At 43.3% G+C, this 14,454-nt stretch overlaps 1 protein-coding gene across 4 annotated transcripts in view; it reads left to right on the top strand.

The window, feature by feature from the left end:
• Positions 1-14,454, top strand: part of LOC109878192 (integrin beta-6-like) — a 24,173-nt gene continuing 9,719 nt past the window's right edge. Inside the window, exons 1-9 of one of the 4 annotated variants that reach the window (XM_031824390.1) lie at positions 3,387-3,506; positions 3,659-3,734; positions 4,251-4,330; positions 5,038-5,236; positions 8,534-8,780; positions 9,278-9,443; positions 9,640-9,801; positions 10,091-10,186; positions 10,494-10,583. In XM_031824390.1, coding sequence (XP_031680250.1) covers positions 3,677-3,734; positions 4,251-4,330; positions 5,038-5,236; positions 8,534-8,780; positions 9,278-9,443; positions 9,640-9,801; positions 10,091-10,186; positions 10,494-10,583 — 1,098 coding nt within the window. In that variant the 5' untranslated portion in view covers positions 3,387-3,506; positions 3,659-3,676. The other 3 variants (XM_031824392.1, XM_031824391.1, XM_031824393.1) reach the window with 3 other exon arrangements.

Below are 14,454 nucleotides of genomic sequence, written 5' to 3'. Positions count from 1 at the left end.
GCCCAGAGCTGCAGTTGGAACTGGACGTTTTGAGGGCCGGCAGCAGTGGCGGCGTCTCCCTGATTCCTCTCCCCTCATTTGTCAGGCGGCGACAAGGACGCAGCGGCCCTTTGACAGGGCAGCATGGTACCAGAGGAGGCCCCTGTTGTAGGTGAGTTGTCTCATTGCAGTGCCGACCGTTGTAATGTACTGTGTGTTGACACGGCCCGCCCGGCACACACACACACACACTGATATATCTGTGATATCATATCACACAGCACTGCGTACAACCCGGAGCAGGCAGCTCATTGTAAGGAATGACTAGGAGTAATGACTAGGATTCAGTTTCTTATGAATCCTTTAACTTGACCAAGCCAATATCATGTTCATGTCTCAACAACGGAAGTAGAGGTTGGAGTCTAGAATGCTGGCAGGTTTTGTGTGGGAGAGTCTTCCTTCCCTCACAATGTGACTGATGGTGGGAATGAAACCTTGGGAAAGCAACAATGAAGATGAACAGAAGTTGTTTCTATTTCTCTCTGTATGGTTAGACATGACCATCTGACCCAAAGATTGGCTTATTGACATGCTGGAGAACACTTTTTTTGGGACACTGGCTGGTTAGGTAGGACACTTTGATTGAAAGAATGGATATCTGGGCTGGTTAGGTAGGACACTTTGAATGAAAGAATGGATATCTGGGCTGGTTAGGTAGGACACTTTGAATGAAAGAATGGATATCTGGGCTGGTTAGGTAGGACACTTTGATTGAAAGAATGGATATCTGGGCTGGTTAGGTAGGACACTTTGAATGAAAGAATGGATATCTGGGCTGGTTAGGTAGGACACTTTGATTGAAAGAATGGATATCTGGGCTGGTTAGGTAGGACACTTTGAATGAAAGAATGGATATCTGGGCTGGTTAGGTAGGACACTTTGAATGAAAGAATGGATATCTGGGCTGGTTAGGTAGGACACTTTGAATGAAAGAATGGATATCTGGGCTGGTTAGGAAGGACACTTTGAATGAAAGAATGGATATCTGGGCTGGTTAGGTAGGACACTTTGAATGAAAGAATGGATATCTGGGCTGGTTAGGTAGGACACTTTGAATGAAAGAATGGATATCTGGGCTGGTTAGAAGGACACTTTGAATGAAAGAATGGATATCTGGGCTGGTTAGGTAGGACACTTTGAATGAAAGAATGGATATCTGGGCTGGTTAGGTAGGACACTTTGAATGAATGAATGCATATCTGGGCAGGTTAGGTAGGACAATTTAATGAAAGAATGGACATGGTAAAGTAGGTCTATTAAGTAGGACAATTTAATGAATGAATGGATAGCTGAGTTGTCAGAAAGCAACAGATCATATTTTAAAAGGTCACACTAGTGTATGTTTTAAAGATGCTTATGGGTGGCCTGTGTACGTTCTCTGAACAGCTGTGGCACAACTGTACAAATGTTTGTCCTCTAGTCAGATAGAGAATGGAGGGAGCTGCAAAGTGGCAGAGGACAAGTGCTGTCATTCCACTGTCACTCCATCCATCAGCTGAGATGGGATGACAGCGGGAATGACAGACAGCTGGGCGCCTCTAGGGGTGGAGGAGGAGAGGAGAAAGGATGACGGTGGAGGAAGACTGGAGAGAAGACGAGTAGAGTAGAGATTATAATGGAAGAATCATATGGAGAGATGAGTACATATGAGAGGAGTAGGGAGCAGAGGAGAGGGGGATAGTAACAGAGAAGGAGAGGAGGGGGTTTGGAGTAACAGATGAGGGGCTTACTGCGATTCGGAGGGGTGTGATGCTGCTTTAGTAGGATATTCCGTCTGGAACGGACGAGCTGAGAAATCCACACTGCAGCTGTCAATTGTTCACCACCTACACACACTGCATGTAAAGACACACACTCCATGGTCTACGCACACACACATTCACTCACAGGTTACACACACACACGCACGCACACACACACACACACAAATTTATGAGGATATTTGTATTGAGCAATAGACTACTTTTCAAATGAGCCCGAGACGTAGTTTTTGTCCCTACTGTTAATCATTAAATCGAAAGTAACCCTTGAGATACGCACATTTCTGAGGGGTTGGTCGTATTAAATATTAACATATTTTTTCAGTTGCAGTATCTCGTCTGGGTAATTCAGGGGTTATCTCGTCTGGGTAATTCAGGGGTTATCTCGTCTGGGTAATTCAGGGGTTATCTCGTCTGGGTAATTCAGGGGTTATCTCGTCTGGGTAATTCAGGGGTAATGACTAAACAACGGTTATCACGTTGGCCTACACCCCCCTTTATACACAGCTCAACAATCACATTGCTTTATAAGTAAATACAACATAGAATAGAGTATGACGTTAAAGCCAATAAACAACAGTTGATGGAGACCTGTAATAGTGCAAAAATGCTACAGACAAGACAATGTGTGCCACGACATAATACATTTGAAGGAGAAGGCAGTGAATTAATGATTTGACATATAATGCAACAGGTCGACGGACAGGCAGTCATGACCCACTGAACTATGGGTATTGTTCTGTTGCACATCCTGGAAGTTCGAAAGTATTGATGTTTTACAACCGCAGGGATTTGACTTGGTGCAGTTCATTTGGTCCTGTGTGGCTCAGTCGATAAAGAACGGTGCTCGCAATGACAAAGGTTGTGCGTATATTCCCGCTGGAGCCGCCCATATGTAAAATGTATGCACGCATGACTCTTTGTCGCTTTGTATATAAGTGTCTGCTAAATGGCAAACATTATATTCATTTGTGATCACTAGGGAATAGGGTTACTGGCCTAGGTATGTAATCAGCTTGTCATTATAGGTCATGAGGCAATTAATACAAGGGAATTACCCGTGTATAAGCATAAGTCAATTACACACCTTACAAATACTATGGCCTGCATCAATACTCATATTCAACGTTTCAACACCAGCCTATATATTTTACAGTGAATCAGAGGTCCATTAAAGAGGGAATCATTTCTGTCATGGCAGATTTCAAGTTAAGAATGATCAGTCCCAGGATACTTAACAGGTTGATTTAAAAAGGCAGAATTAAACATTCTATTTCCCCATTTTTAAACGCTATTTCAAAGTTGTTATTTTGTGCGCACAAATAGTTATATGGATTTGATCATTTATCCCATAACCTGCACTTCAATATTTGTTATAACAGTTTGAGATTGCAGGCTTATAAAATAACATAGATTTAAAAATAAATAAATAAATATATATATATATTATAATAATATATATGTAAAAATAAGTTCATTTCTGTTATATTTCGATTATCAAATAATCTTCCATTGAAATAAAAACCGAAATCAATGTACCCGTTGTCCGGCCTCACTTCACTCATTGCTCACACCCGCACACTCACTTCTCACTCACTCTCTGTAGTCCCGTTCCGTTTATGTTCTCACCTGTACGGAAGTGAACATAAAAGGCTGGGCAGGTAAGAATGTCTGAACCACGCAGGCACTCAACGTTTTTCCTGCCAGGTAAGAAAGACGGCGCATTCTCTTGTCGTTTAGCCTAGACAGTGATACCAAGAGAAGTTTACTAAGGCTGGAAATACCTATTTGTTTAGTTAATTTTACTCTACAAATGAGAGTGCCAGAGAATGTTTGGTTGTTCTTTCATATCCCCATAGCAGTAACCGCGAGGACCAATGGGGATTGCTGTACTTCTGCTCCTGATTCTTCGGCATTGGATCAACAACGTGGAGGGTAAGACTAGAGACCGGATCGAATGGCTTTGATTGAATAACTCCAGTAATTTCTCCTTTTAAGATTACATGTAACTGCAATATATCCCGATTTTTCCCTAGATCATAACAGCTTTATTATTATTTTATAGAGGTAAATATTTCACGTCATACATGAATGCAATGTATTGATTACATTTAAATTAGTTTATTTTATCCAGTGGTTTATATATACAAATATTGATCCAGTGGTTTATATATACAAATATTTATTTATAACCCAACGCACGCACGCACGCACGCAAACACACAATTATTATTGTGATGTATCATGATAACATAACCTATCATTTGCTCTAGTTATTCATGCGCAAATTAACCAGGCGCATCACAAAGACAGAGGCACGAAACAATCACTCATATACTGATATACTATATGCCAGGCAGCAGTGCCGTGAGAAAATGTAACCCGTGCTAGACAGGGCCAACCACGCTGACCACTTCTATATTCTATATTCTCTGTGTGGTGTCCATGTAGGAACATGTTCGGTTGGCAGCGCAGTGACTTGTGACGAGTGTCTCCAGCTGGGTCCCCACTGTGCATGGTGCACACAAGCGGTAGGCTATACATCTAGGGCAGGGGAACCCAATTACATTCAGCCATGGGCCGATTTTTCCTTGAGCGCATGGTCGGGGGGCCGCATTATAGTTCTGACCGCAAGAGTTCCAAACAGATAAAATATTTGACAAAAACATAATCATTTCAAACTTGAATTGCATTGGGATACGATCACATATCCCTCTCGATTTATGCGTGGGAATACTAGGGAACAGATTTCCTGAATAAAAATAAATTTGACGTCATTTCCTGCTGATTTTACAGTCTTTTATGTCCAAGAACGAAATGGACATAATAAACTATATAAACTATATATATATATATATATAAACTATATATATACAACTATATATCTATATTTTGCACAGAACTTTGGGGGCCAAATAAAATCACAGCCTGTTGAGGAACGCAGTCCAGCAGGAAAACGTGTCATGAATTCATAAATGTACAACTAGCCTAACTTGATATGGAATACTGATATGACATGTTGTTGATGTAGCAAACTGCAGTGCAGAGTCAAAAAAAATATTGTTCAATGATTTAATGATGACAATATTTGTAAATGATCTTCAGAAGTTCTACCTTTTTAGTTAGTACTATAGTATAACTATTGACTGACGAAACACCAGTAAAATATGTTAAGAGTCTCTGTGTCAGATTGGTTGTAATGTGGGAGTAAAACCTTGTGGTGTTTTTAACCTCTCAGAATTTCACAGACTCGTTTTTAATTAGTGAGCGATGTGACACGCCGTACGTCCTCCTAGGGAGAGGCTGTCCCCAGGACCAGGTAGAATTTCCTGTGACCAACTCCGAGGTCCTCCGGGACCAGCCTCTAGGGAAGAAGACGGGGAATACCAACAGCACCCAGATTTCACCACAGAAGATGGCCCTCAAACTCAGAACTGGTAAACCCTTATTTATACAGTTACTGATGGAGGCCTGGGGGCAGTCGCTGTGTCCCTTATTTATACAGTTACTGATGGAGACCTGGGGGCAGTCGCTGTGTCCATTATTTATACAGTTACTGATGGAGACCTGGGGGCAGTCGCTGTGTCCCTTATTTATACAGTTACTGATGGAGACCTGGGGGCAGTCGCTGTGTCCATTATTTATACAGTTACTGATGGAGACCTGGGGGCAGTCGCTGTGTCCATTATTTATACAGTTACTGATGGAGACCTGGGGGCAGTCGCTGTGTCCATTATTTATACAGTTACTGATGGAGACCTGGGGGCAGTCGCTGTGTCCATTATTTATACAGTTACTGATGGAGACCTGGGGGCAGTCGCTGTGTCCATTATTTATACAGTTACTGATGGAGACCTGGGGGCAGTCGCTGTGTCCATTATTTATACAGTTACTGATGGAGACCTGGGGGCTGTCGCTGTGTCCATTATTTATACAGTTACTGATGGAGACCTGGGGGCAGTCGCTGTGTCCCTTATTTATACAGTTACTGATGGAGACCTGGGGGCAGTCGCTGTGTCCATTATTTATACAGTTACTGATGGAGACCTGGGGGCAGTCGCTGTGTCCATTATTTATACAGTTACTGATGGAGACCTGGGGGCAGTCGCTGTGTCCATTATTTATACAGTTACTGATGGAGACCTGGGGGCAGTCGCTGTGTCCATTATTTATACAGTTACTGATGGAGACCTGGGGGCAGTCGCTGTGTCCATTATTTATACAGTTACTGATGGAGACCTGGGGGCAGTCGCTGTGTCCATTATTTATACAGTTACTGATGGAGACCTGGGGGCAGTCGCTGTGTCCATTATTTATACAGTTACTGATGGAGACCTGGGGGCAGTCGCTGTGTCCATTATTTATACAGTTACTGATGGAGACCTGGGGGCAGTCGCTGTGTCCATTATTTATACAGTTATTGATGGAGACCTGGGGGCAGTCGCTGTGTCCATTATTTATACAGTTACTGATGGAGACCTGGGGGCAGTCGCTGTGTCCATTATTTATACAGTTACTGATGGAGACCTGGGGGCAGTCGCTGTGTCCATTATTTATACAGTTACTGATGGAGACCTGGGGGCAGTCGCTGTGTCCATTATTTATACAGTTACTGATGGAGACCTGGGGGCAGTCGCTGTGTCCATTATTTATACAGTTACTGATGGAGACCTGGGGGCAGTCGCTGTGTCCATTATTTATACAGTTACTGATGGAGACCTGGGGGCAGTCGCTGTGTCCATTATTTATACAGTTACTGATGGAGACCTGGGGGCAGTCGCTGTGTCCATTATTTATACAGTTACTGATGGAGACCTGGGGGCAGTCGCTGTGTCCGTTATTTATACAGTTACTGATGGAGACCTGGGGCAGTCGCTGTGTCCATTATTTATACAGTTACTGATGGAGGCCTGGGGCAGTCGCTGTGTCCATTATTTATACAGTTACTGATGGAGACCTGGGGGCAGTCGCTGTGTCCCTTATTTATACAGTTACTGATGGAGACCTGGGGGCAGTCGCTGTGTCCATTATTTATACAGTTACTGATGGAGACCTGGGGGCAGTCGCTGTGTCCATTATTTATACAGTTACTGATGGAGACCTGGGGGCAGTCGCTGTGTCCATTATTATACAGTTACTGATGGAGACCTGGGGGCAGTCGCTGTGTCCATTATTTATACAGTTACTGATGGAGACCTGGGGGCAGTCGCTGTGTCCATTATTTATACAGTTACTGATGGAGACCTGGGGGCTGTCGCTGTGTCCATTATTTATACAGTTACTGATGGAGACCTGGGGGCAGTCGCTGTGTCCCTTATTTATACAGTTACTGATGGAGACCTGGGGGCAGTCGCTGTGTCCATTATTTATACAGTTACTGATGGAGACCTGGGGGCAGTCGCTGTGTCCATTATTTATACAGTTACTGATGGAGACCTGGGGGCAGTCGCTGTGTCCATTATTTATACAGTTACTGATGGAGACCTGGGGGCAGTCGCTGTGTCCATTATTTATACAGTTACTGATGGAGACCTGGGGGCAGTCGCTGTGTCCATTATTTATACAGTTACTGATGGAGACCTGGGGGCAGTCGCTGTGTCCATTATTTATACAGTTACTGATGGAGACCTGGGGGCAGTCGCTGTGTCCATTATTTATACAGTTACTGATGGAGACCTGGGGGCAGTCGCTGTGTCCATTATTTATACAGTTATTGATGGAGACCTGGGGGCAGTCGCTGTGTCCATTATTTATACAGTTACTGATGGAGACCTGGGGGCAGTCGCTGTGTCCATTATTTATACAGTTACTGATGGAGACCTGGGGGCAGTCGCTGTGTCCATTATTTATACAGTTACTGATGGAGACCTGGGGGCAGTCGCTGTGTCCATTATTTATACAGTTACTGATGGAGACCTGGGGGCAGTCGCTGTGTCCATTATTTATACAGTTACTGATGGAGACCTGGGGGCAGTCGCTGTGTCCATTATTTATACAGTTACTGATGGAGACCTGGGGGCAGTCGCTGTGTCCATTATTTATACAGTTACTGATGGAGACCTGGGGGCAGTCGCTGTGTCCATTATTTATACAGTTACTGATGGAGACCTGGGGGCAGTCGCTGTGTCCATTATTTATACAGTTACTGATGGAGACCTGGGGGCAGTCGCTGTGTCCATTATTTATACAGTTACTGATGGAGACCTGGGGGCAGTCGCTGTGTCCATTATTTATACAGTTACTGATGGAGACCTGGGGGCAGTCGCTGTGTCCCTTATTTATACAGTTACTGATGGAGACCTGGGGGCAGTCGCTGTGTCCATTATTTATACAGTTACTGATGGAGACCTGGGGGCAGTCGCTGTGTCCATTATTTATACAGTTACTGATGGAGACCTGGGGGCAGTCGCTGTGTCCATTATTTATACAGTTACTGATGGAGACCTGGGGGCAGTCGCTGTGTCCATTATTTATACAGCCATTGGGTACACTGCTCACTGCTCACTGCTCACACTGTGTGTACATGTTGGCCTGGCGGTGATTTGAAGTTGATTTAGAAACTCTTTTTGATGAATGAAGGATGTTTAATGAATATTTTAACAACATTTTTCACATAAAGATAATAATAGGAATAGAATTTCTCACTAGCATGGTCATCCCTTGAACTGAACGCAACCCAGAGAGCGAGAGAGAGAGACAGAAAACACTATTCTATTTCTTATTTTTTCGTTCAGGCAGTGAGGTGACCTTCCAGATCAGTGTGCAGCAGACAGAGGACTACCCTGTAGACATCTACTACCTGATGGACCTCTCAGCCTCCATGATTGACGACCTGGAGATGATTAAAGACTTGGGCTCCACCCTGTCCAAAGAGATGGCAAAGCTCACCAGTAAATTCAGACTTGGATTCGGGTCCTTCGTTGAGAAACCAGTCCTCCCGTTCATTAAGATCACTCCTGGAGAGCTGGAGAACCCTTGTAGGTAGGGTACAGTATGGTTGTGAGAAATTCAATGAAAACCATTTGTAACACTATGGTTGAAGTACAAATGAAAACCACTTTCTTTATATAATAATATAATATATGCATTTAGCAGACACTTTTATCCAAAGCGACTTACAGTCATGCGTACATATGTATGGGTGAATCAAACCCCACTACCCTGGCGTTACAAGGGCCATACTCTACCAACTAAGCTACAAAGGACCATCTTTCTGTGGAAGAGACAGATTTTCTCACTAAAAGAGCTTAGTAAACGACACAATGTTTTTGAGTATGTTTATAGCAAGCTTACTTGTAAGTAATAGTAATAACTAGTAATGATGAATTAGTTAAACGGTGATGGAGATATTTGGCCTTCAAAGTCTTATCTGTAGACATGGAAAGTCGTGGAAAGTTCTGTTATTTTGAATTTGTCTTAGAGTGGAACCCTGGTCATAGATGTAATTCGCTATGTTTCTCCATGGTATTCCCATGCAGGAGTGTGGATGAGAGCTGTCTGCCAACGTTTGGATACAAACACATCCTACCTCTCACCAGCAGCACAGAGAAGTTCAACAATATCATCACCAACCAGCGTGTGTCTGCCAACATCGACTTGCCGGAGTGTGGCTTCGATGCCATTATGCAGGCTGCTGTCTGTGGGGTAAGTGAGAGGGTCTGTGGTTCAGGTTTGATTTGTCCCCAAAGATGGTACCCATTTTAACAGAATGGAATAGAGCTGAATAGAAAATAATACTGCAGAATAGAATATCTTTATTTTTCAAGGCAACTTCAGGTGTTCTTTGACAATGGACTATTGTATTAGTGCAGTGTAATAATCTCTCATCTCTTCCTGTTAGGACAAGATAGGCTGGAGGAACGACTCCATGCGTCTGCTGGTGTTTGTGAGCGACGCCGACTCTCACTTTGGGATGGACAGCAAGATGTCAGGCATCGTCGTCCCTAACGACGGGGAGTGCCATCTGGACAGCAACAATGAATACTCTATGGCTGCCCATCTGGTAAGGGGACAGTCACATCAGATTCATTTATTATTTCTATGACTGGGGTTGTAATACTATGATTCACTGTTTATGATGCTATAACATGGCTTTCATTCCTGTCCATGGTGAAGGAGTGTCCCTTTACTGTAAAGACTACTGGCTCTTTGGGGCCTAGGCCGGGTGACTGTAAAGTACTTTTTATTACTGTTGATGTGAAAAGGGCTTTAGAAATACATGTAATTGTTTCATTCATTGGGATGAAATACGATGGTCTGAGGTTTTAAAAATACTGACTTTGTCCATCCAGGAATACCCAACTCTGGGACAGCTGATGGATAAACTGGTGGACAATAATATCCTGCTTATATTCGCTGTGACGGAAAATCAGAAACACAACTATGAGGTGAGAACTTCTCCTTCTCCCTCCATTGTCCATTTCCCAACAGCAATGTGACGTTTACCTGTCAGAAAACACCGGGTGGAAATGAGGTATTGCGGTGAGCCGGTTATGGAATGGAGAAGGAACATGTATCTCTGTGTATCGTTGAGGTTAGCATGTTTGATTCGCTAAGTGCTCTCTGTGGGCGTGTTGGAACAAGTGCTCTCTTCTTCCTGTTTTGGGTAGAACCTATTTCCTTATGATGTTGCTGTGATTGGTCGCCCAACCTACATGAACAGTAACAGTGTGTCTGTTGTGTGTTTTATCACAGAACTATGCAAGTTTCATACCTGGTGCCACGGTGGGGGTTCTGGAATCAGATTCAAGGAACATCCTGGAACTGATTGTGACGGCGTATAAAGTAAGAGTCCGATTCTGTCACTGTGGGAGTACAGTCTGTTTGTTAGTTAGCAGGACTATTGAGACTTGCTGAGTACATGGCCGTAGTGGCCTCTGACTAGCTGCCTCAACTTCCTTTCTGTTTATCTCGTCTCTCTCCCTCCTCTCCCCACCACCCCTCTCTCTCCCCCCTCTCATCCCTGTCTCTCCGTTCCTTCCCACCCCCCCCCTCTCCTCTCTGCACCTCGGTATGCTGTCAGCAGGTCTGTACTCGCCCCTGCTGTTTCATCCTCTGTCGTGTGTTCCTCCCTACAGTCTAATCCCTATTGGCTTCAGGCCTACAGGCAGCGTGTGTGTGTGTGCGAGTGTATGCACGAGGGTATGCACGAGTGGTGTGTGTGCGTGAGCGTTGAGGGTGATGAGAGCAGACCCACAGCTTCTAATCATTTCATCAGACACCTGAACAGCCTACCATAGCCAAGTCACGTCTAGCTATGCCAAGGGGCTTCACTGAGAGCTTTATTCAATACCGAGCTAATGGCAAAGCACTTAGTGTCTATCATCATCTAGCATAATAAGAAATGTACAGGACATACTTTATGTGAATGCTATTAAGGGGTTAGCCACATTACTAATGTAGCTTATTTTGGGGATAACTAGATATTGATTTAGTGCTCGTCATAGTACACTGTACAGTGAGTACACTACTGCTCCAGCTGTGTCTCGGCTCAAGCTTTTTCTCTCCCGCATCACGCAGACCACATCTTCCCCGAAGGCCTGAAGGAACCGAAAAGATCAAAAATGTCAAGTACTCTGTCAACACTGTGTTTACTAAGAGAAAAAGTCCGAAGAGTCATATCTACCTCACTGTACCCTGTGGTGATTGGCTACTAACACCTTTGATATCTGGGAGCTTGATGGAATACCTGGGAAGTTACTGGGATTATGACTCATACCGCTCAGAGAAAGGGACTTACCTATATAGTGGAAGATTAGAAATGAATAGGCCCAGCTGGGTAAACCTTAGTGGTGTTGGAGCATACCGTAGCCTTAGAAAGTGGCTAATAAGTCAGTGGTTGCAGAAGCTTATAATGGTTTTCTTTTTCTCTCTCTCTCTCTCTCTCTCTCTCTCTCTCAATTCAATTCAATTCAATCAAGGGCTTTATTGGCATGGGAAACATGTGTTAACATTGCCAAAGCAAGTGAGGTAGACAACATACAAAGTGAATATATAAAGTGAAAAACAACAAAAATTAACAGTAAACATTACACATACAGAAGTTTCAAAACAGTAAAGACATTACAAATGTCATATTATATATATATACAGTGTTCTAACAATGTACAAATGGCTAAAGGACACAAGATAAAATAAATAAGCATAAATATGGGTTGTATTTACAATGGTGTTTGTTCTTCACTGGTTGCCCTTTTCTCGTGGCAACAGGTCACAAATCTTGCTGCTGTGATGGCACACTGTGGAATTTCACCCAGTAGATATGGGAGTTTTTCAAAATTGGATTTGTTTTCGAATTCTTTGTGGATCTGTGTAATCTGAGGGAAATATGTCTCTCTAATATGGTCATACATTGGGCAGGAGGTTAGGAAGTGCAGCTCAGTTTCCACCTCATTTTGTGGGCAGTGAGCACATAGCCTGTCTTCTCTTGAGAGCCATGTCTGCCTACGGCGGCCTTTCTCAATAGCAAGGCTATGCTCACTGAGTCTGTACATAGTCAAGGCTTTCCTTAATTTTGGGTCAGTCACAGTGGTCAGGTATTCTGCCGCTGTGTACTCTCTGTGTAGGGCCAAATAGCATTCTAGTTTGCTCTGTTTTTTTGTTAATTCTTTCCAATGTGTTAAGTAGTTATCTTTTTGTTTTCTCATGATTTGGTTGGGTCTAATTGTGCTGCTGTCCTGGGGCTCTGTGGTTTGTGTTTGTGAACAGAGCCCCAGGACCAGCTTGCTTAGGGGACTCTTCTCCAGGTTCATCTCTCTGTAGGTGATGGCTTTGTTATGGAAGGTTTGTGAATCGCTTCCTTTTAGGTGGTTGTAGAATTTAACAGCTCTTTTCTGGATTTTGATAATTAGTGGGTATCGGCCTAATTCTGCTCTGCATGCAGTATTTGGTGTTCTACGTTGTACACGGAGGATATTTTTGCAGAATTCTGCGTGCAGTCTCAATTTGGTGTTTGTCCCATTTTGTGAAGTCTTGGTTGGTGAGCGGACCCCAGACCTCACAACCATAAAGGGCAATGGGCTCTATGACTGATTCAAGTATTTTTAGCCAAATCCTAATTGGTATGTTGAAATTTATGTTTCTTTTGATGGCATAGAATGCCCTTCTTGCCTTGTCTCTCAGATCGTTCACAGCTTTGTGGAAGTTACCTGTGGTGCTGATGTTTAGGCCAAGGTATGTATAGTTTTTTGTGTGCTCTAGGGCAACAGTGTCTAGATGGAATTTGTATTTGTGGTCCTGGTGACTGGACCTTTTTTGGAACACCATTATTTTGGTCTTACTGAGATTTACTGTCAGGGCCCAGGTCTGACAGAATCTGTGCATAAGATCTAGGTGCTGCTGTAGGCCCTCCTTGGTTGGTGACAGAAGCACCAGATCATCAGCAAACAGCAGACATTTGACTTCGGATTCTAGCAGGGGGAGGCCGGGTGCTGCAGACTTTTCTAGTGCCCTCGCCAATTCGTTGATATATATGTTGAAGAGGGTGGGGCTTAAGCTGCATCCCTGTCTAACCCCACGACCCTGTGTGAAGAAATGTGTGTGTTTTTTGCCAATTTTAACCGCACACTTGTTGTTTGTGTACATGGATTTTATAATGTCGTATGTTTTACCCCCAACACCGCTTTCCATCAGTTTGTATAGCAGACCCTCATGCCAGATTGAGTCGAAGGCTTTTTTGAAATCAACAAAGCATGAGAAGACTTTGCCTTTGTTTTGGTTTGTTTGATTGTCAATTAGGGTGTGCAGGGTGAATACGTGGTCTGTTGTACGGTAATTTGGTAAAAAGCCAATTTGACATTTGCTCAGTACATTGTTTTCATTGAGGAAATGTACGAGTCTGCTGTTAATAATAATGCAGAGGATTTTCCCGAGGTTACTGTTGACACATATTCCACGGTAGTTATTGGGGTCAAATTTGTCTCCACTTTTGTGGATTGGGGTGATCAGTCCTTGGTTCCAAATATTGGGGAAGATGCCAGAGCTAAGTATGATGTTAAAGAGTTTTAGTATAGCCAATTGGAATTTGTTGTCTGTATATTTGATCATTTCATTGAGGATACCATCAACACCACAGGCCTTTTTGGGTTGGAGGGTTTTTATTTTGTCCTGTAACTCTTTCAATGTAATTGGAGAATCCAGTGGGTTCTGGTAGTCTTTAATAGTTGATTCTAAAATCTGTGTTTGATCATGTATATGTTTTTGCTCTTTATTCTTTGTTATAGAGCCAAAAAGATTGGAGAAGTGGTTTACCCATACATCTCCATTTTGGATAGATAATTCTTCGTGTTGTTGTTTGTTTAGTGTTTTCCAATTTTCCCAGAAGTGGTTAGAGTCTATGGATTCTTCAATTGCAGTGAGCTGGAATTTCTGACATGCTGTTCCTTCTTTTTCCGTAGTGTATTTCTGTATTGTTTTAGTGATTCACCATAGTGAGAGGCGTAGACTCAGGTTTTCCGGGTCTCTATGTTTTTGGGTTGGACAGGTTCATCAATTTCTTTCTTAGAATTTTGCATGTCTTCATTCAAACCATTTGTCTCTCGCCTCTCTCTCTCTCGCTCTCCTCTCGTCTCTCCGTTCTTCTCTCTCGGCTCTCCTCTCTCTCTCCTCATCTCACTCTTCTCTCTCGTCTTCTCAGCTCTCCTCTCTCTCTCTCCTC

Source organism: Oncorhynchus kisutch, linkage group LG5 (assembly GCF_002021735.2).
Source record: "Oncorhynchus kisutch isolate 150728-3 linkage group LG5, Okis_V2, whole genome shotgun sequence".
NCBI lineage: Eukaryota > Metazoa > Chordata > Actinopteri > Salmoniformes > Salmonidae > Oncorhynchus > Oncorhynchus kisutch.
This window is presented reverse-complemented; position numbering and strand designations above follow the sequence as displayed.